This window comes from Schistocerca nitens, chromosome 2 (assembly GCF_023898315.1).
Source record: "Schistocerca nitens isolate TAMUIC-IGC-003100 chromosome 2, iqSchNite1.1, whole genome shotgun sequence".
Classification (NCBI taxonomy): domain Eukaryota; kingdom Metazoa; phylum Arthropoda; class Insecta; order Orthoptera; family Acrididae; genus Schistocerca; species Schistocerca nitens.
The window spans coordinates 768,060,819-768,081,572 of NC_064615.1; the positions used below are offsets into that span (position 1 = coordinate 768,060,819).

The 20,754-nt window shown below is 43.7% G+C and overlaps 1 protein-coding gene across 2 annotated transcripts in view; it reads right to left on the bottom strand.

Annotated features, from left to right (window-relative positions):
* LOC126237006 (zinc finger protein 395) overlaps window positions 1-20,754 on the bottom strand; it is a 525,392-nt gene that overhangs the window by 213,994 nt on the left and 290,644 nt on the right. Inside the window, exon 3 of one of the 2 annotated variants that reach the window (XM_049946731.1) lies at window positions 13,711-13,800. The exons of the other annotated variant lie outside the window; for it this stretch is intronic. Coding sequence (XP_049802688.1) covers window positions 13,711-13,800 — 90 coding nt within the window. The remainder of the gene's footprint in view (window positions 1-13,710; window positions 13,801-20,754) is intronic. 2 annotated transcript variants of the gene reach the window in all.

A 20,754-nucleotide genomic window follows, 5' to 3' on the forward strand; every position in this document is an offset into this window, starting at 1 on the left:
CGTTTCACCAGGCAACGCCGATCAACTGCTGTTAGTGTATGGGAAATCGGTTGGAAACTTTCCTCATGTCAGCACGTTGTAGGTGCCGCCACCGGCGCCAACGTTGTGTGAATTCTCTGAGAAGCTAATCATTTGCATATCACAGCATCTTCTTCTCGTCGGTTAAATTTCGCGTCTGTAGCACGTCATCTTCGTGGTGTAGCAATTTTAATGGCCAGTAGTGTACTTTCCTTGCGCACACATGATAGTTTCATCACATGCAAAGTTGCTGCGTGTAGGTTAGTGTAATGGGTGCGTGTATAGTGTGGTGTTATGTTTATGTGCATATGAGGATGATCAGAGAAAGGAGAGGGTGAAATATAGTGCTGGGACATAGCCTACTCTTATCAAATGGTTCAAATGGCTCTGAGCACTATGGGACTTAACATCTGAGGTCATCAGTCACCTAGAACTTAGAACTACTTAAACCTAACTAATGACATCACACACATCCATGCCCGAGGCAGGATTCGAACCTGCGACCGTAGCGGTCGCGTGGTTCCAGACTGAAGCGTCTAGAACCTCTCGGCCACACCGGCCGGCCTTACTCTTATCGAATAGCATTAAGGGCGCTGACGAGCATAACGTCGCTATCCGACGGACAGATCATCAGGAGTGTCACATGCCCTCGCTTCATGAGGCACTGCGTAGAAAGTCTGACGGCAGCACCTCTCCTCCCACGCCGGTCAAATACTGGTAACGAAAATATCATCCACCACCAGGATTCGAACCAGTCGACCTCTAACCGAGCGAAACTACATTGACTTGCGCGAACGACCTCTGCTACTGGAGGTGGCGTACATCGACAAAGAAATTCTGTCTTATTGTATATTCCGCACAGCACAGTCACAGAAGGAACTTGCACGCGAGTGACTAACTCAGATGGAACGGAGTACTCTATATAATAAACTTTAAGAGTCAATTTTCTTGCCAGAAAGCTGGAGAAACGACTGTCTTCATAATTTCGGCACTCCTTTTAATTAAATATGGTCATCTTATAAGGAGTCGACAGTAACAGACGATGAATTTCAACTCTTCACTGTGTTGGTCTTGTCACCGGTGTGTTGCCTCATTGGTGAAGCAAATATTCGAAGTCAGCCAATGTGGTTCATCCGACTTATCGAGGACAGTTAAAACTAACTACCCGTGTTCCATACTCTTAGTTTTTCCCTCATCAGGTCACAGAACATTTTAGGGTTTGGCGAAGGGTGGGTGATAGGCACATGTCCTCCTTATGAATTGATGGCTCTACCCTTACGTACATCATTGAAAGAACCACTGTAACGTAGACTTATTGAAACGCTATACCTTTAAAACCTTTAGAAAGCGTTTCCCTGAGATTTCTACAAATTTGTTTGCTGGATTAGGTTCTTGCAGTGTTCTGTGCCAGCTTGTACTAACAGTGCAGTGAGCTAAAGATTAGTTCTACCATACTCAAACCAAAATCATTTTGAATATCCATTAAGAGAGAGAAATTTATTTATCGCCCGAACCATAGTATTCAAACCATTTGTGTGATTCTCTGTCGTAAAACGTTTTGCAAAATTTCTTTGTTCCATCCGAATGTACTTACTTCCAGTGGTTGATTTTCTACTAGCCAAATGAGCAACCTTCCTCTACTCAAATTAGCAGTCTGTTTATCCCAGAATTAACCAGTAAAGCGAATTTACGTTTCACAAATCACTTCGTAATGAAACTTCCAGGTGCATAATTAACTACCTATTTGGTGCAGAAAGATTCGAAGTAGCTCACTCATTGTCAACCATTTATCACGACGTACGATTATCGAATAATTTCCAGTGATATTAATGTGAATTGAACACTTCTTTTGCTCATTTTGTCGTAATGCAGAAACAATTATTTGGTTAATGTACCTCCACTGGAATAAAACATTAAGAAATGTTAGTAAAAGCCAATATAATCAAAGTTCGGTAGTATCACATTTAAAACTATTTATGTCTTGGATACTTGAAATTACAGCTTTTTTTCTTACTAAAGAAATGTCTTCGCTAAAAGGTACTAAGGGTTTAGAAAAAGTGTCTTCGGTGTCTTGCGTTTGAAGAAGCTGTCTTCGCCCATGTGCTGTTTTAATCATATACGCCAGAATCCATTTTCTCTCACAGTAGCAACGCATAAAATCACAAACACACTTGCCCTAAATTAACTAAAAGGTATGTACAACAAGTAATTTCCCACATGTCATCCATACGTTTCCCACATTTCAAGCAAGTATCTTCCTTCCTGTCAAGCATTTAGTTTCCTCACCCTTCCTCCCCCCATGAACCACGGACCTTGCCGTTGGTGGGGAGGCTTGCGTGCCTCAGCGATACAGATAGCGGTATCGTAGGTGCAACCACAACGGAGGGGTATCTGTTGAGAGGCCAGACAAACGTGTGGTTCCTGAAGAGGGGCAGCAGCCTTTTCAGTAGTTGCAGGAGCAACAGTCTGGATGATTGACTGATCTGGCCTTGTAATACTAACCAAAATAGCCTTGCTGTTCTGGTACTGCGAAAGGCTGAAAGCAAGGGGAAACTACAGCCGTAATTTTTCCCGAGGGCATGCAGCTTTACTGTATGATTAAATGATGATGGCGTCGTCTTGGGTAAAATATTCCGGAGGTAAAATAGTTCCCCATTCGGATCTCCGGGCGGGGACTACTCAGGAGGACGTCGTTATCAGGAGAAAGAAAACTGGCTTTCTACGGATCGGAGCGTGGACTGTCAGATCCCTTAATCGAGCTGGTAGGTTAGAAAATTTAAAAAGGGAAATGGATACGTTAAAGTTAGATATAGTGGGAATTAGTGAAGTTCGGTGGCTGGAGGAACAAGACTTTTGGTAAGGTGAATACGGGGTTATAAATACAAAATCAAATATGGGTAATGCAGGAGTAGGTTTGATAATGAATAAAAAAAATAGGAGTACGGGTAAGCTACTACAAACAGCATAGTGAACGCATTATTGTGGCCAAGATAGACACGAAGCCCACGCCTACTACAGTACTACAAGTTTATATGCCAACTAGCTCTGCAGATGACGAAGAAATTGATGAAATGTATGATGAGATAAAAGAAATTTTCAGGTAGTGAAGGGAGACGAAAATTTAGTCATGGGTGACTGGAAGTCAAGCGTAGGAAAAGGGACAGAAGGAAACATAGTAGGTGAATATGGATTGGGGGTAAGAAATGAAAGAGGAAGCCGTCTGGTAGAATTTTGCGCAGAGCATAACTTAATCATAGGTAACACATGGTTCAAGAACCATGAAAGAAGGTTGTATACATGGAAGAACCCTGGAGATACTAAAAGGTATCACATAGATTATATAATGGTAAGACATAGATTTAGGAACCAGGTTTTAAATTGTAAGACATTTCCAGGGACAGATGTGGACTCTGACCACAATCTATTGGTTATGAACTGTAGATTAAAACTGAAGAAACTGCAAAAAGATGGGACTTTAAGGAGATGGGACCTGGATAAACTGAAAGAACGACAGGTTGTACAGAGTTTCAGGGAGAGCATAAGAGAACAATTTACAGGAATGGGGGAAAGAAATAAAGTAGAAGAAGAATGGGTAACTTTGAGAGATGAAGCAGTGAAGGCAGCAGAGGATCAAATAGGAAAAAAAAACGAGGGCTAGTAGAAACCCTTGGGTAACAGAAGAAATACTGAATTTAATTGATGAAAGGAGAAAATATAAAAATGCAGTAAATGAAGCAGGCAAAAAGGAATACAAACGTCTCAAAAATGAGATCGACAGGAAGTGCAAAATGGCTAAGCAGGGATGGCTAGAGGACAAATGTAAGGATGTAGAGGCTTATCTCACTACAGGTAAGATAGATACTGCCTACAGGAAGATTAAAGAGACCTTTGGAGAAAGGAGAACCACTTGCATGAATATCAAGAGCTTTGATGGAAACCCAGTTCTAAGCAAAGAAGGGAAAGCAGACAGGTGGAAGGAGTATGTAGAGGGTCTATACAAGGGCGATTTACTTGAGGACAATATTATGGAAATGGAAGAGGATGTAGATGAAGATGAAATGGGAGATATGATACTGCGTGAAGAGTTTGACAGAGCACTGACAGACCTGAGTCGAAACAAGGCCCCGGGAGTAGACAACATTCCATTAGAACTACTGACAGCCTTGGGAGAGCCAGTCCTGACAAAACTCTACCATCTGCTGAGCAAGATGTATGAGACAGGCGAAATACCCTCAGACATCAAGAAGAATATAATAATTCCAATCACAAAGAAAACAGGTTTTGACAGATGTGAAAATTACCGAACTATCAGTTTAATAAGTCACAGCTGCAAGATACTAACGCGAACTCTTTACAGACGAATGGAAAAACTGATAGAAGCCGACCTCGGGGAAGATCAGTTTGGATTCCGTAGAAATGTTGGAACACGTGAGGCAATACTGACTCTACGACTTATCTTAGAAGAAAGATTAAGGAAAGGGAAACCTACGTTTCTAGCATTTGTAGACTTAGAGAAAGCTTTTGACAATGTTGACTGGAATACTCTCTTTCAAATTCTGAAGGTGGCAGGGGGTAAAATACTGGGAGCGAAAGGCTATTTACAATTTGTACAGAAACCAGATGGCATTATAAGAGTTGAGGGGCACGAAAGGGAAGCAGTGGTTGGGAAGGGAGTGAGATAGGGTTGTAGCCTATCCCCGATGTTATTCAAACTGTATATTGAGCAAGCAATAAAGGAAACAAAAGAAAAGTTCGGAGTAGGTATTAAAATCCATGGAGAAGAAATAAAAACTTTGAGGTTCGCCGATGACATTGTAATTGTCAGAGACAGCAAAGGACTTGGAAGAGCATTTGAACGGAATGGACAGTGTCTTGAAAGGAGGGTATAAGATGAAGATCAACAAAAGCAAAACGAGGATAATGGAATGTAATCGAATTAAGTCGGGTGATGATGAGGGAATTAGATTAGGAAATGAGACACTTAAAGTAGTAAAGGAGATTTGCTCTTTGGGGAGCAAAATAGCTGATGATGGTCGAAGTAGAGAGGATATAAATTGTAGACTGGCAATGGCAAGGAAAGCGTTTCTGAAGAAGAAAAATTTGTTAACATCGAGTATAGATTTAAGTGACAGCGAGTCGTTTCTGAAAGTATTTGTATGGATTGTAGCCATGTATGGAAGTGAAACATGGACGATAAATAGTTTGGACAAGAAGAGAATAGAAGCTTTCGAAATGTGGTGCTACAGAAGAATGCTGAAGATTAGATGGGTAGATCACATAACTAATGAGGAGGTATTGAATAGAATTGGGGAGAAGAGGAGTTTGTGGCACAATTTGACTAGAAGAAGGGATCGTTTGGTAGGACATGTTCTGAGACATCGAGGGATCACCAATTTAGTATTGGAGGGCAGCGTGGAGGGTAAAAATCGTAGAGGAAGACCAAGAGATGAATACACTAAGCAGATTCAAAGGATGTAGGCTGCAGTAGGTACTGGGAGATGAAGAAGCTTGCACAGGATAGAGTAGCATGGAGAGCTGCATCAAACCAGTCTCAGGACTGAAGACCACAACAACAACAACAACAACAACAACAACAACAACCCTTCATTTTCTTTGAAACATTAGGTAAAAGATAAGAGATTGCAGACGAATTCAAGTACGTTCAAACGTATCAAAATACAAGTTTTCAGTGTTGCTCCTGGAGATGAAAGTCCCAATTACGACAACAATCTGGAAAATTAAGCGATGAAGCATTTTCTACGCCCACAGCTAACCAGTGGCAAATGCTGTCACACTGTAAGCTCCATAGAATGTATTCATGGGCTCTACTGGCTTCGTTCGCAACTTGTTCCGCATGCCAGATCATGAAAAAAGATAGATTTCCAAAGCTTAAAAAATTTCTGTTGTTCTAATGATTAGAATAATTCTTGCCTTCGTCGATTCGTAGAGGATCTGATGTAAAATTCTGTATTTCGAAAGCCAGGAGAATACTTCTGGTACCATATTTTCACATCTTCGCTGCTTCATTCAGAATGTTGCGTGGGAATAACGATTGTGGAGAAAAAAACCTCAGTAAGAGGTGTAAAATTATATGATTGTTTGGCGAGACGTTTGTGGCAGGAAGTTGTATGTTACCCGACTGTGTTTGGTACGCATCATCTCGGCAATTCGACAGTAGCGACTGACAATGGAATTTGTTGAGTGTCTCCGTAACGATCCCAAAACGAAACACGCCGCTATTTGTTGGATCTTCTCTATCTCTTTTATTAATCCAACTTGGCAAGCGTCCGAGACTGATAAACAGTGTTTAACAAACGGTCGAACAAGTTTTTGGTAAGCTACTTCATTCATGGATAAATTACATTTCCATAAGTTTTTTTTTTCCCAATGAATCCCAGCCTGGCATCTTCTTTTCCTACAAATTTGTATTTGTGGTCATAACACTTTACATAGCACAGGATGGTGGTAGGGTTTCTCCTCCTGTTTACGCGTATTGCGCTATGTTTATTTACATTCAGATTCTACTGCCAGTAACAGTACATGCATCAATAGTCGCCCGTATCCAGGTCTTCCTGGCGTTGCAACCTCCCTATAGGAAACAACATCGTCCTCGAATAGCCTCACGGAGCCTACAACCTTCTCAAATAGATCACTGATGAATTGTCAACAGTAACCGCCCCATGAAGCTTATTTGGTGTAATCACTCGCGTGTATGCTGCTACCAGTACCATATAACACACATAATTATTCCACACAGTGACGGTCTTTAAACTTAGCTACTACGGCCCCTTTAATGTCTGACAGCGATTGGGGATTCCCCGCGCAGCCCGAGTATCGATGTGGAGGACAGGTCAGAGACACTCGGGCTTCACGCTACGGCCGCAGTTTTCCCCCGCGAGGGGCGCGGCCGCTGCCGTAAGCACGTCACGTGGAGTCGTCCGCCGATGCGAGACTGCCTGTAAATTAGCGCAGCCCATACCTGCCAGACCGTCTTCCTGCTATGGTTACTCGCCACTGAACAGTAGAGTTTTGACATTTCCTTTATTGCACTTGTGATTTGGATTTTTCCCTGGACTGTTTTGTACGCTTAAGACGAGTTTGTTACGCTCTCCACGCATTTTTCTGGCTACCCGTTAACTTTGTGAACTCCGCTATCGTCGGCCTGAGGAAGCGCCTGTTTGTTGCACTGGTCGCTGCGTTAATGCCAGTGCGAGTGAGTGTAAGCTGTGATCTATCTATGCAGAGTAGGATGGAAAAGGCACAGTTAATTATACAGGTTGATTCTTGCGGAGAAGGTAACAGCAACCAACCACTTTTTATAATACTTTTTATTTACGCAAATAGCGTCGTTACCGGTTTCGAACTGACAGGTTCATCATCAGACGGCTTGTTCACGTTAAGATAAATTTTTATTGTAGTTTTCATTAGTTTTCACTTTTTATTTCCCTATATGATGAAAATTGCAGTCTTCACTACTGCATGAACATAAGCAGTCAGCACTGCAGCGTAATGGTGATGAATTAAGAAGTAAGTATCAAAAAATTTTTGCTTTAATAATTTGTTTACATCATTTCAAATCGTTATGAGGCACAATTAGATTTAAATATACAGTTCCTCACATCGTGTTTTGGTTGTAGAGCACCACCACCACAAGGAATTTTATCATATGGAAGATTAAAAAGTGAAAACTAATGTAAACTACAATAAAAATGTATCTGAAGGTGAACGAGCCGTCTGATGATGAACCTATCGATTCGAAACCGGTAACGGCACTATTTATGTAAATAAAAAGCATTATAAAAAGTGGCTGGTTGCTGTGATGATCTCTGCAAGAATCAACCTGTATTCTGCACACAGTCACGGGCTAAAAATATGTTTTCGACAAAGTAGCATACCATTAATTATCATTTCTGGTACTTCCGAAATTACCTTGTTATCTGGTGGCCTTGTTCCGTTAATAACGACATGTTGACGTCTATCTGCATGGAAGTTCTGGATCCAAATAAAGGTCTTGATAAAAAATTAGCTATTTCATCGAGGTGTATCACAGCGTTTTGGCAGCCGCATATCGATGGCTGGGGTACCGCAGATACAACAATGCAATCAACGTTTGGCAGTGACTTTCCACCCGAGAGCTTTGTACAGCGTCCAAGAGGGTTCGCCTCTTGCAGAAATGGCGCTGATGTGTGGCAGTCCTGCGCAGAGGACGCGCTGTTGTCGCCAAGTTTCTCTTCCGGTGTCGATACCGGCGCTAGCGATACGGCGCGCTGTCCCATCAGCTGCGCCACTCATCCGCATTTTCTGCCTGCCCGTCTCGGGACACGCCGGAGCCGGAGACGGTGCCTTCTCTACCACTGGCATCGTCTCACAGGGTGCCAGTCTCGAGCCGGCCGAAGTGGCCGTGCGGTTAAAGGCGCTGCAGTCTGGAACCGCGAGACCGCTACGGTCGCAGGTTCGAATCCTGCCTCGGGCATGGATGTTTGTGACGTCCTTAGGTTAGTTAGGTTTAACTAGTTCTAAGTTCTAGGGGACTAATGACCTCAGCAGTTGAGTCCCATAGTGCTCAGAGCCATTTGGTGCCAGTCTCAAAGGCTAGAGCTGCTCAACAGTGGTAAAGGCGCTGTTCTCCGCCAGAGAACAGCCATTTGGAATTCATTGGTGCAAACGTTTTTAATCAGAATTTGACTCAAGCTTGAGAGAAAGATGCAGCATGATGTTCTTGGGCACCTTAGTCTCTAATGTTCCGGGTTTAGACTCAAAACTCTCTGCAGCGCGTTACACAAACAGCTAAGGCAAGCTGTCATCAACCCGAAAGCTGGTTTGTACACCGTAGTTCTTTAATACGCATGCCTGTGTGTGTTAATGCGAAAATGCCGAGATGTAACGCGATGCGGCATCCACGTTAAACTGGAGGTCCCCCAATAACTAGCTGGATAAGTCAGTTCGTGGGTCACAGGAAGGCTACAGTTTACCACTTGTCGGAGGTGAACTGACTTAACTTACAGGGAGGGGGAGTCTACAGTTGAACATGGATTCCTTTCCAAGGTGCATCTCGGCATTTTCACATTAACAAACTCTGGCAGAGGTAAATTAAGAGAAAAGTAACAGGTAAAAGTCGTAGGAATGATCGGGGTCTAACATAAGAACTTTGACTCCGCAACCAGGCAGTTTAAACAGAGGTTCAAATGGCTCTGAGCACCATGGGACTTAACTTCTGAGGTCATCAGTCCCCTAGAACTTAGAACTAAGGACCTCACACGCATCCATGCCCGAGGCTGGATTCGAGCCTGCGACCGTAGCGGTCGCGCGGTTCCAGACTGTAGCGCCTAGAACCGCTCGGCCACCTCGGCCAGCTACCACAGAGGCACCGAGCCTGACAGCGAAGGTAAAAGACACGGCTATTAATGAGTCCTCTATCGAACACGGATGCTTGGCAGCTCTGCGAGCTTTTCGAGTGCCCACACCATCTCACCTATCTTTCATTTTTATCACTAATTAAAACATTACGCTCAGCTCGTCCTATTCGTAGATGCTATCGTGACGTTTACGCAGTTTCCTTGTCTTTCGGAGAACATTCAACTCAATCCCGCACTATCGCTTAACGAACAAAATTCGAAATTGCGGAATATCGGAACAGCTTTGTCACTGGATTCAGGAACGCCTACCAGATTCTGAAGAATCGTTCTTGTGAAACAACTAGCGATTTATTCTCACGAAATAATCAGTCCTATCGATAGGGAACCCCGAACTGATTCCATATTTTTACATTTGCAGAAGATACCGTTGCTCACAAGCGACGTCTTATCAAATTGTTTGCCTATGGAGTTTCGTCTCAGTTGAGTGACTGGATTCGTGATTTCCTACCAGAAAGGTCACAGTTCGAAACAACTGATGGAAAGTCATTGAATAACAGAAATAATATCTGGGGTTCCCCCAGTGATTGTGACAGTCCCTCTGCTGTTCCTGATCTACATAAACTATGTAGGAGACAATCTGAATAGCTCTTTTAGATTGTTTGCAAATGATGCTGTCTTTTACCGTCTTGTAAAGTCATTAGATCATGAAAACGAAATGCAAACCGGTTTAGACAAGATGTCTATAATGGTGCGAAAAATGACAATTGACTATAAATAGCTAGCCGGAGTGGCCGAGCGGTTCTAGGCGCTACAGTCTGGAACCGCGCGACCGCTACGGAACCCTGCCTCGGGCATGGATGTGTGTGATGTCCTTATGTTAGTTAGGTTTAAGTAGTTCTAAGTTCCAGGGGACTGATGACCTCAGAAGTTAAGTCCCACAGCGCTAAGAGCCATTTGAACCATTTTGACTATAAATAATGAAAAGTGTGCAGTGATCCACATGAGTACTACTAAAAGGAATCCGCTAAATTTCGGTTACACGATAAACCTCACAAATGTAAAGGCTGTAAACTCAAAAACTTAGATATCACAGTTACGAATAACTTAAATTGGAACGTTCACGTAGATAACATTGTGGGGACAGTAAACCAAAGACTGCGATTTATTGGCGGATCAATTAGGTTTGCTAAAGAGACTGCTTTAAGTACGCTTGTCAGCCCTGTTCTGGAGTATTGGTGTATGGATGGCATTCGCATCAGATATGGTTAACGGAGGACGTCGATGAAGTTCAACGAAGGGCAGCTCGTTACGTATTATCGTGAAATAGGGCAAAAAAATGTGTGTGTGAAATCTTATGGGACTTAACTGCTAAGGTCATCAGTCCCTAAGCTTACACACTACTTAACCTAAATCATCCTAAGGACAAACACACACACCCATGCCCGAGGGAGGACTCGAACCTCCACCGGGACCAGCCGCACAGTCCAAGACTGCAGCGCCTTAAACCGCTCGGCTAATCCCGCGCGGCAAAATAGGGCAGAGTGTGCCTCTCATATGATACACGAACTGAATGAAATTTCCCTCAGAGTGTGAAAATATTTTGTTGGCGCCCACCTACATAGGGAGAAATGATCATAATAAAATAAATCAGAGTTAGCACGGAAAGATACAAGTGTTTGTTGTTCCTGAGCGTTGTTCTGGAGTGGAACGGTAAGGAAGTTCTTTCAAGGTGGTTCGATGAACGCTCTGCCAGGCACATATTTGGGAATTGTAGAGTAGACGTGTAGACGAAGATGGAAATGCTGCGTAGCGTCAGTTTCCGACAGCAGAAGAAGACGCCATGCAAGTCTTTATTAGTGGCATAAGAATGAAAATGGACGCCATCCGTTTACCAACATGTCATTAACTACGAAATCACAAACAGAAATTTACTGTCAGATCTGATCGAAACTTTTGGTGTGTATTTTTGTTACACTGTCTCTTGTAAGGACAAACGTGAAACTACAATAGCTACTTTAGTGTTCAGAAACCGAATACATTATCAGAGAATCATCGACAATCGACTGTGGAGCAAGAATTTGAACGGTCCCTACTTCCCAGTAGAACTATGGGAAGGAAAACGGCGAATACAGCAATGCATCACACGTAGCGTTTCAGATGTATGGAAACTGCTCCTGGAGAAAATTGCGCCCATACAAAAATTTGCGAAGTTTGCGCCCAGTATTCCTGAAACTGTGTCCTCAGTACTTCACAGGCTACCTAGGTCTCCAGATTCCTCGTCCAACAGAAATGCTGCGTAAACCCGCTGTGAGGGGCTGTACCGGCCTGTCCGAGCCGCGTCGACGCCGCCGTGCAAATGACCAACAACCAAGACGTCCTGCTGCTGGAAGAAAACCGCCACCAATGGTCGACATAACATTCCTCCACAAACTCTTTTACATATGCAAATCGTACTAGTTATTTTAATCTTTAAATCTGCTTTTCTTTCTTTCATGAGGGAAATGCTGCTGTCGTGTTATGAAAAATTGTTATGAATTATCACTTAAACAAATAGCTACTGCCTAAAATATTTTTTTATCCATACTCTTTCCTTTTAAAGAATTTCTTACCTTATATATACACAATTTTATAATGCTCATACATCTTCCCCTTGCCAAAAATGAAACGATATGCAGAATTAAAATTATAAAGCAAACTGTATTCCTGTTTTGCAGTCACATATAAAGGACGACCACATGTAGCACTAGGAGTGGAAGAAGAAGCTATGTACAGCTTATGTCACCTACATACGGCCATACTCCTGGCCTTTTAGTTAGGATGACAATGCATCTTATGTAGATACATGTACCATATGGCAATCCGCGGGTTTTGCCCGTATTTTTGTCATGTTGAAGAAAAATGATTTTTAAATACCGTGTTTGTATTTTAATTTTTGTGTTTTCCTTTATAGTTTCTGAAAGTACGGTCACAAGGAAAATTTTGTGATTGCGCCCAACAGAAAATAAATTACGATCATCCGATTGTAAAAAGGTTGACTTTGCAGTTTTTGTCGAGCACATGCAGTCCTCTTGGCCGGTACACCACGTACTCTTAGCGGCCGTCGCCTCTTCGACGCGCCAGGCACAAGCTGCGGAGTTCGGAGAGGAGGATCAGTGGGCCCCTGGACAACCTCATCTCGGCATGAATTATGTGGCGTGGTTTACAGGGCACCATCCGTGTCCAGCTTCTGATACTTTCAAGTACTTCACCAAGTTCCATCTTGTAGCTTAACGTTAAAGTCAGTGATACAGATAATCTATTTCTCCGTCAGGGCCTGCATATATTATTAAGTAGCTCCGTTCCATCAGACATTTTGTGTGTGCTTACATCTGCATGTGTTTTTCCTGACTACTTTCTGTCAGTACCATACCCACTGCAGCACGTTGTACAAAATTCCATTCCTACTGTCTGATTACAAAAAAAGAAGTTTAATGGAAACAGTGTCGTACAAAATGTTACTTTCTGATGTAACCTTTTCGAAACGAACTCAATTTACTAACGAATAGACTCGAAGAGCCGACTTTACATCCGGCTGTTTCGCTTTGATGATGACCAGTATGTTTCTTTCCATTTTCATTCGTGAAAACAAGGCTCTTATTCGGAGTCGAGTAGTTACAAACGTGAACTTGCACTCTATTCTTCATTAAGAAGAGATGGATTACAGATGCAAAGGCTTGAGTAATGGCGAATCCGTGAATGCTCGTGATATAAGACTTCTCCATACACAGCAGTGAGAGTTCCAGGCAGAATTATCGCATCTTGTCTGTCTTACAATACAGCCACCTCGAATACAGTCTTTCCCAAGAACTGTCTCATATCCACATGGGGGCAATATTACGAAAATGGTGATGCATATATTTTCGGACGAGACAGACAGCAGAGAGGGGGGTGGGGTGTGGGGGGGGGGGGGTGGAGAGGAGGGAGAGAGAAAGAGAGAGAGAGAGAGAGAGAGAGAGAGAGAGAATTTATTTACAGAATGAAGTTCGTTATTTACAGAGCGCACTTTTTAATGTAGTCACATTTACAAAGGTCAAGGATTTTTATTTTTGTACTGCTTCGAAGGCCAGCTTGCAGTACACGAAATGGTGCAGAGAAAACTGGGCAGGAATTATTGGCAGATGAAACCCAGGGAAGGGCGTTTCTAGGGAAGAAGAAAGCAATGAAACCCAGAAGCACCGATAGATAGTGAACGAGCGGAATGTCGTAGAGAAGCGTCATTCCACCAAGCAGAGCAGAAAAGAGCGAAGCGGAGATGAGTAGTGAGCCGAGCCCGTTCGGCCTTCAGCGAAGTACGCACCCGGCGAGGCCGCCGCGCGCGTCCACGTACAACTTCCACGTGCGCCGGGAGGACATCCTGCGCGCAGACGCCCGGATCGGTCCTGGGCTTCTGAAACACAGAGCGACTTGCCGTCACACGCGCAGCCCACCACCCGCAGCCGCCGCTGCAACCGGCCGCGGTCGCAGTTCGCACGCAGCGTAGCCGCCGCCTCACTGCCACCAGGCGTCAGCCTGAATTGCGGCAGCGTGCGCAACACGACACACCGCGGCACCGCCCGCTGCGAAATGACCGCAGCTCCTGACGACGACACATCGGTCGACCGCCTAACTACCCCCACTTCTCTTTTTATCAAAACTTTCTTACCTTATGCCGCCGGCCGGTGTGGCCAAGCGATTCTAGGCGCTTCAGTCTGGAACCGCGCGACCGCTACGGTCGCAGGTTCGGATCCTGCCTCGGGCATGGATATGTGTGATGTCCTTAGGTTAGTTAGGTTTAAGTGGTTCTAAGTTCTAGGGGACTGATGACCTCAGATGTTAAGTCCCATAGTGCTCAGAGCCATTACCATAGGCCGGTCAAAGTAATGTACGAGCGATACCCATGAAGTTTTAATTATGACCTCGAAAAACTGAAGTACACTATGTGATCAAAAGTATCCCGACACCTGGCTGAAAATGACTTACAAGTTCGTTGCGCCCTCCATCGGTAATTCTGGAGTTCAGTATGGTGTTGACCTACCCTTACCCTAGATGACAGTTTCCACTCTCGCAGACATACGTTCAATCATGTGCGGGAAGGTTTCTTGGGGAGTGGCAGACCATTCTTCACACAGTGCTGCACTGAGGAGAGGTATCGATGTCAGTCGGCGTTCCAAAAAACCCAAAAGGTGTTCTATGGGGTTCAGGTCAGGGCTCTGTGCAGGCCAGTCCATTATAGGGATGTTACTGTCGTGTAACCACTCCGCCACAGGTCGTGCATCATGAACAGGTGCTCGACCGCGTTCAAAGATGTAGTCGCCATCCCCGAATTGCTCTTCAACAGTGGGAAGAAAGAAGGTGCTTAAAACATCAATGTAGGAACGTGGTGTGATAGTGCCACGCAAAGCAACAAGTGGTGCAAGCCGCCCCCATCAAAAAAACGACCACACAATACACTACCGCCTCCGAATTTTACTGTTGGCACTACACACGCTGACTGATGACGTTCACTGGCATTCACAATACCCACACCCTGCCATCGGATTGCCACATTGTGTACCGTTCATCACTCCACACAACGTTTTTCCACTGTTCAATCGTCCAATGTTTGCGCTCCTTACACAAAGTGAGGCGTCGTTTCGCATTTACCGGCAGGATGTGTGGCTTATGAGCAGCCGCTCGATCATGAAATCCAAGTTTTCTCACCTCCCGCCTAACTGTCATAGTACTTCCAGTGGATCCTGATGCAGTTTGGAATTCCTGTGTGATGGTCTGGATAGATGTCTGCCTGTTACACATTACGACCCTCTTCAACTGTCGGCGGACTCTGTCAGTCAACAGACGAGATCGGCATGTACGCTTTTGTGCTGTGCGTGTCCCTTCACGTTTATACTTCACCATCACATCGGCAACAGTGGACCTAGAGATGTTTAGGACTGTGGAAATCTCACATACAGACGCATGACACAGAGTTCCGCAGAACGCCCCATTCTGCTCTCTCACGATGTCTAATGACTACAGAGGTCGCTGATATGGAGTACCAGGCAGTAGGTGGCGGCACAATGCACATAATATGAAAAACTTATGTTTTTGGAGGTGTCCGGATACTTTTGATCACACAGTATATCTTCTGCTACACACTTAAATCGCTGCGCCCATAGCACGTTGCTAGAGAAGCCAAAACAAAGAACAGGGTGTTTCAAAAAGAAAGAACAGATTTCAGTTGTTTATTATAGACAAACTGTGAAAGACAGAAACACATTGCGGATGTGACTGGATAGAGAAACGAATGAACTGGTCTCTGTTTACTGAATCGACAGCTTAAACAGTTCCATTTCTCAGCTGTCCAAGAACAGCTGCCATTGGTGTTCTTTAAGTACGTCCACAGAAAAAAATCGCAAGGTGTGAGGTCTGGTGCCCTGGGAGGCCAAAAGCAATGGAAAAGATCTTCTTGTTCACCGCTTCCATTTCGATGCTATGGGATGGTGGTGCCAAGATAACGGCGCACCTTACTGTGGATGTGAGGTGGGACGCCGTCAGTCGTTCGGAAAATGTGCGCCTCCCGTACCTTGGACAAATTAAATGCAAATTCCTACCTTCCGTTTTGGTTGCTGGGACGCAGTTGCTGCAGTAATTCAACTTGCAGGGCTTTATATGGAGGCATAGTTGGTTGAGGAACTTTTAAGTTCCTGGCCTGCCCGTCTTGTGGACTTCCGAGGGCTACAAGTCAGCGCATATCGGATACGCTCCACGCTTTCATCAGACGTTCGTGGCCGACCAGTACTGTTCCATTTCCATATGCCACCAACTTTCAAGAAATTTCTATGCCAGTCATAAATCTGCTTGTGTGGAGGCGGCTTCTTGCTGATTCGACGGCGGAATGCACGCTGCACTTTGACACTGGTTTGACTTCACGCAAATTCCAACTCACAAATGATTTCTCTTGTCGGAGAGTCGCCTTGTTGCAGCAAACAGACAGCGCAGCTGTGTCAGAACTTGTATCTTCCTCTATCCAGTGAAATGCGCAGTGTCTCTCTTTCATGGTTTGCCTGTAATAAACAACTGAAATCAGTTTATTCTTTTTTAACCACCCGGCACTGCTGCGGTACTGTGAATCGGCCATTTCAGTTTGATGTTTTCACTAACTTAATAGGGCAGTTCTTTCCTGACTGTCGCGTGGGTATTCGCTTCTGTTTACGGGAAATTCGCGACGGGGTCCCAGTCCTACACACGTGATTTTTTATTTATAATACAGTCCTTGCAGTTATTCTCTTCAGTTTTTCGGTTGGTTTGACACCGTCCTGGATCTCGCCCTATTTTACGCCACTTTTGCCATCTGTACAAACGTACTACGTTATCCGTAACCTGTTACCCGTGTCCTACCATTTCTTTGTACTGATAATTTTGCCTTCCACTGCTCCTCATATTACAAAATTAAGTATCCTTCGGTGGCGTGTTATAAATCCCACTCTTTCGGCGCCTTGTCTTTCAAAAGTTCTTCATTTCGTGGTTCATCTCTTTATTTTAACAAGTCCTTGTACCATCACATTGAAAATGCTTCCTGTTTATTCTTCTCCCCTTTCTCCAAGCCACCGCATTTACTTACAGGCATATGGATGTTTTTTTTTCTATTATTTGTAAGTTTGAGACAAAGCGATTCAGCAACAGAGAATAAAAAGAAAAGAGGACATAAAGTGACCATGTTACTGTATGGTAGATTAGTTTTCTTATAGTGGATTACCAGTCAAACAAAGAAATACAGAGCATATTTTGCTTCATTCATATCATGCCTAGAATTCAGGTGAATACAGTTAATTATCCTCATGAAACTCACTCGATCGTAAACAAGAAAATTGTATGTTTTCCCCAGTTTCTCATTTCCAACTGTTTGGCGATAGCTACCATTTGTAGTACACCGCGCCGGCCGGAGTGACCGTGCGGTTCTAGGCGCTACAGTCTGGAACCGAGCGACCGCTACGGTCGCAGGTTCGAATCCTGCCTCGGGCATGGACGTGTGTGATGTCCTTAGGTTAGTTAGGTTTAATTAGTTCTAAGTTCTAGGGGACTGATGACCACAGATGTTAAGTCGCATAGTGCTTAGAGCCATTTAGTACAACGCGGTTCCGCCCACCGGCTCATGTGATCTGCACAAACTAATTTTACTAATTTTAGGCACATGATGGATATCCTAACCAAACCCGCTCACCACCAACAGAACTTAAAAAAATCCGATTTAGACTGCTTTATTATTCTTAATGTTTGATTAATCTCACGCTCTTCTTCCAGCCTCGAAACCACGTGTCATTATTTGTAGTTGACACTAAGCAGACTGCAGAGCTAGGCCACTATCAAGCCTTTAACTTGCATTAGCTCATCCAAACAAAAGTGATAAAATGTTAATAAATGGTGTACAAACACTGTGGTAAAAACATAGTAACAATAGTTTCTTCATTTTCTCTTGATCCGTAAATTTCGCGTCTAATGTTCGTCTGTAAAAATGTCATATTTAACAAAATATTTCCAGCTATTATGCCGCGGTCGAATTAATTTCTTTGCGAATCGCAACATTTTGTCCCCATCTGCGGAGGACATATTCATCTACAAGATGGGTTCTAGCTTCTGTGAAGGTCCATTTCACACCCTCGCTCGCTGCTGAATGGAGCAATATTTCGTTTCCACTTGCTCTCACACAGAAAAGTGACGTCGCATGTTTTATAAACTCAAGAGCAGTTGACCGCCGAGAGATGCTGTTTCCCTCTTCCGCTGTCGTCGCAAGGTACGGGACTGGTACGCATCTTCTTCAGTACCGGAACCCAGATGCCATTTCATTTCGTATCATCCTCCTTCCGATCATCATCATCGTGTTTAATCATCTCTATCGCCTCTATTCCACCGTGGCGCGATGGCAGTAGCGGACGACCAATTGCATTCGAGTACTGAAATCCTGTGACGTCGCATTCCTGCTCCTGAGCATGCGCAAATTCAATATTACTTCTGTCTGTAACGAGCCAGGGACTTTCATAGAAGTTACAACTCCCCTTGAAGATGCCTCCGCAGAAAGGTCGGAACGTTAGCTTTTTTCAAGACATTGGTTGGTTCAAATGGCTCTGAGCACTATGCGACTTAACTTCTGAGGTCATCAGTCGCCTAGAACTTAGAACTAATTAAACATAACTAACCTAAGGACATCACACACATCCATGCCCGAGGCAGGATTCGAACCTGCGACCGTAGCGGTCACGCGGTACCAGACTGAAGCGCCTTTAACCGCACGGCCACACCGGCCGGCTTTCAAGACATTAATTCGACAGCTGTATAATAGCCCGAATATTTTAGTAAGTACCAGTTAACAAACGATTCTTTAAAGAATTGAACTGGTATGCATAAAAATAACTTTCTAAATGAATTATTTGACGTTAAGCATCTAAGAGAGAGAAATGCTTAGAAAAGGTTTGAAATTACGCTCATTATGAAACAGTGGATAATAATTTACGATCTATTTTAAGCAAAATCAAGTTTTTCACGAATCTCAATGTTTATGATGTCTTATGTTCTGAACTATGTATCGTACAATGCCATAATTTTGCATATACATTCGTTGATATGAGTAGATACTGTCTGCAAAGTGCGTCGCGAATAGAGTTAGGAGTAAATAAATAATAAAACATCAGGCCTGATGCGGCAGTTTTACTGCACGAGCAGCATCAATGCTCGTATAAGGAGCAGTACAATGAAAACGAGATTGATGGAAAGAAAGTAAGCAAGTGAACTGTTTTATTATTTCAAAAGTAATCGCCGTAACTGTTAACATTTTATCCCACTGTGGAACAAGACAGTCAGTCACTTCATGGAAAATATTCGCTTGTGCCTACGAAACCGTGACTATACCCAATTGTGCATCTCTTCGTCTAAAGCAAATCGACGACCACGAACATCTTTCTTCATGGCTCCAAAAATTTGGAAATCGCATGACAAGAATTCTGGACTGTATGGAGGGCTTCCAGCAAAACTTCTACAGCGTTGCCTAAACAACCTTGACAGCATGTGGGCGGGCATTATCCTTCAACAGGACGATGTCGTTCGCAAACATTCCTGGGCGTTCAATGGACTCGATGGAGCGCTTCAGTTTTTGCAAAATGTCCACTTACCGCTGTGCGTTAACTATGGCGCCTTGTTCCAGAAAATCAGTGAGCAGCGGGCTCTTATGGTCAAAGAAAAAGATCATGACTTTCCCGGAGCAGGCGTGTTTCTTTTTCGACCACGCTGCAGAAGTTTCGCTGCGAAGCCCGTACACGTCCTCCGTACAGTCCTTATCTCTACCCATGCGATTCACATACTTTTGGAGCCCTGCAGAAAGTTAACTTATTCGTGGCCGTGGATTTGCTTTGGACGAAGAGATGCACCCGTGGGTAAAATCCGTAGGCAACCGGAAACATTTTTCCCATGAAGGTGTTGAGCGTATAGTCTCCCAGTGGGATAAATGTATTAGCAGTTACGCCAATCACTTCCGAATTAATGAAGTTTACTTATACAATATAAAATGGTGCAAGCTGTTCGAGATTCTGAAAAAAGTAGGGGTAAGCTATAGGGAGAGACGGGTCATATACAATATGTACAACAACCAAGAGGGAATAATAAGAGTGGACAATCAAGAACGAAGTGCTCGTATTAAGAAGGGTGTAAGTCAAGGCTGTAGCCTTTCGCCCCTACTCTTCAATCTGTACATCGAGGAAGCAATGATGGAAATAAAAGAAAGGTTCAGGAGTGGAATTAAATTACAAGGTGAAAGGATATCAATGATACGATTCGCTGATGACATTGCTATCCTGGGTGAAAGTGAAGAAGAATTAAATGATCTGCTGAACGGAATGAACAGTCTAATGAGTACACACTATGGTTTGAGAGTAAATCGGAGAAAGACGAAGGTAATGAGAAGTAGTAGAAATGAGAACAGCGAGAAACTTAACATCAGGATTGATGGTCACGAAGTCAATGAAGTTAAGGAATTCTGCTACCTAGGCAGTAAAATAACCAATGACGGACGGAGCAAGGAGGACATCAAAAGCAGACTCGCTATGGCAAAAAAGGCATTTCTGGCCAACAGAAGTCTACTAATATCAAATACCGGCCTTAATTTGAGGAAGAAATTTCTGAGGATGTACGTCTGGAGTACAGCATTGTATGGTAGTGAAACATGGACTGTGGGAAAACCGGAACAGGAGAGAATCGAAGCATTTGAGATGTGGTGCTATAGACGAATGTTGAAAATTAGGAGGACTGATAAGGTAAGGAATGAGGAGGTTCTACGCAGAATCGGAGAGGAAAGGAATATGTGGAAAACACTGATAAGGAGAAGGGACAGGATGAT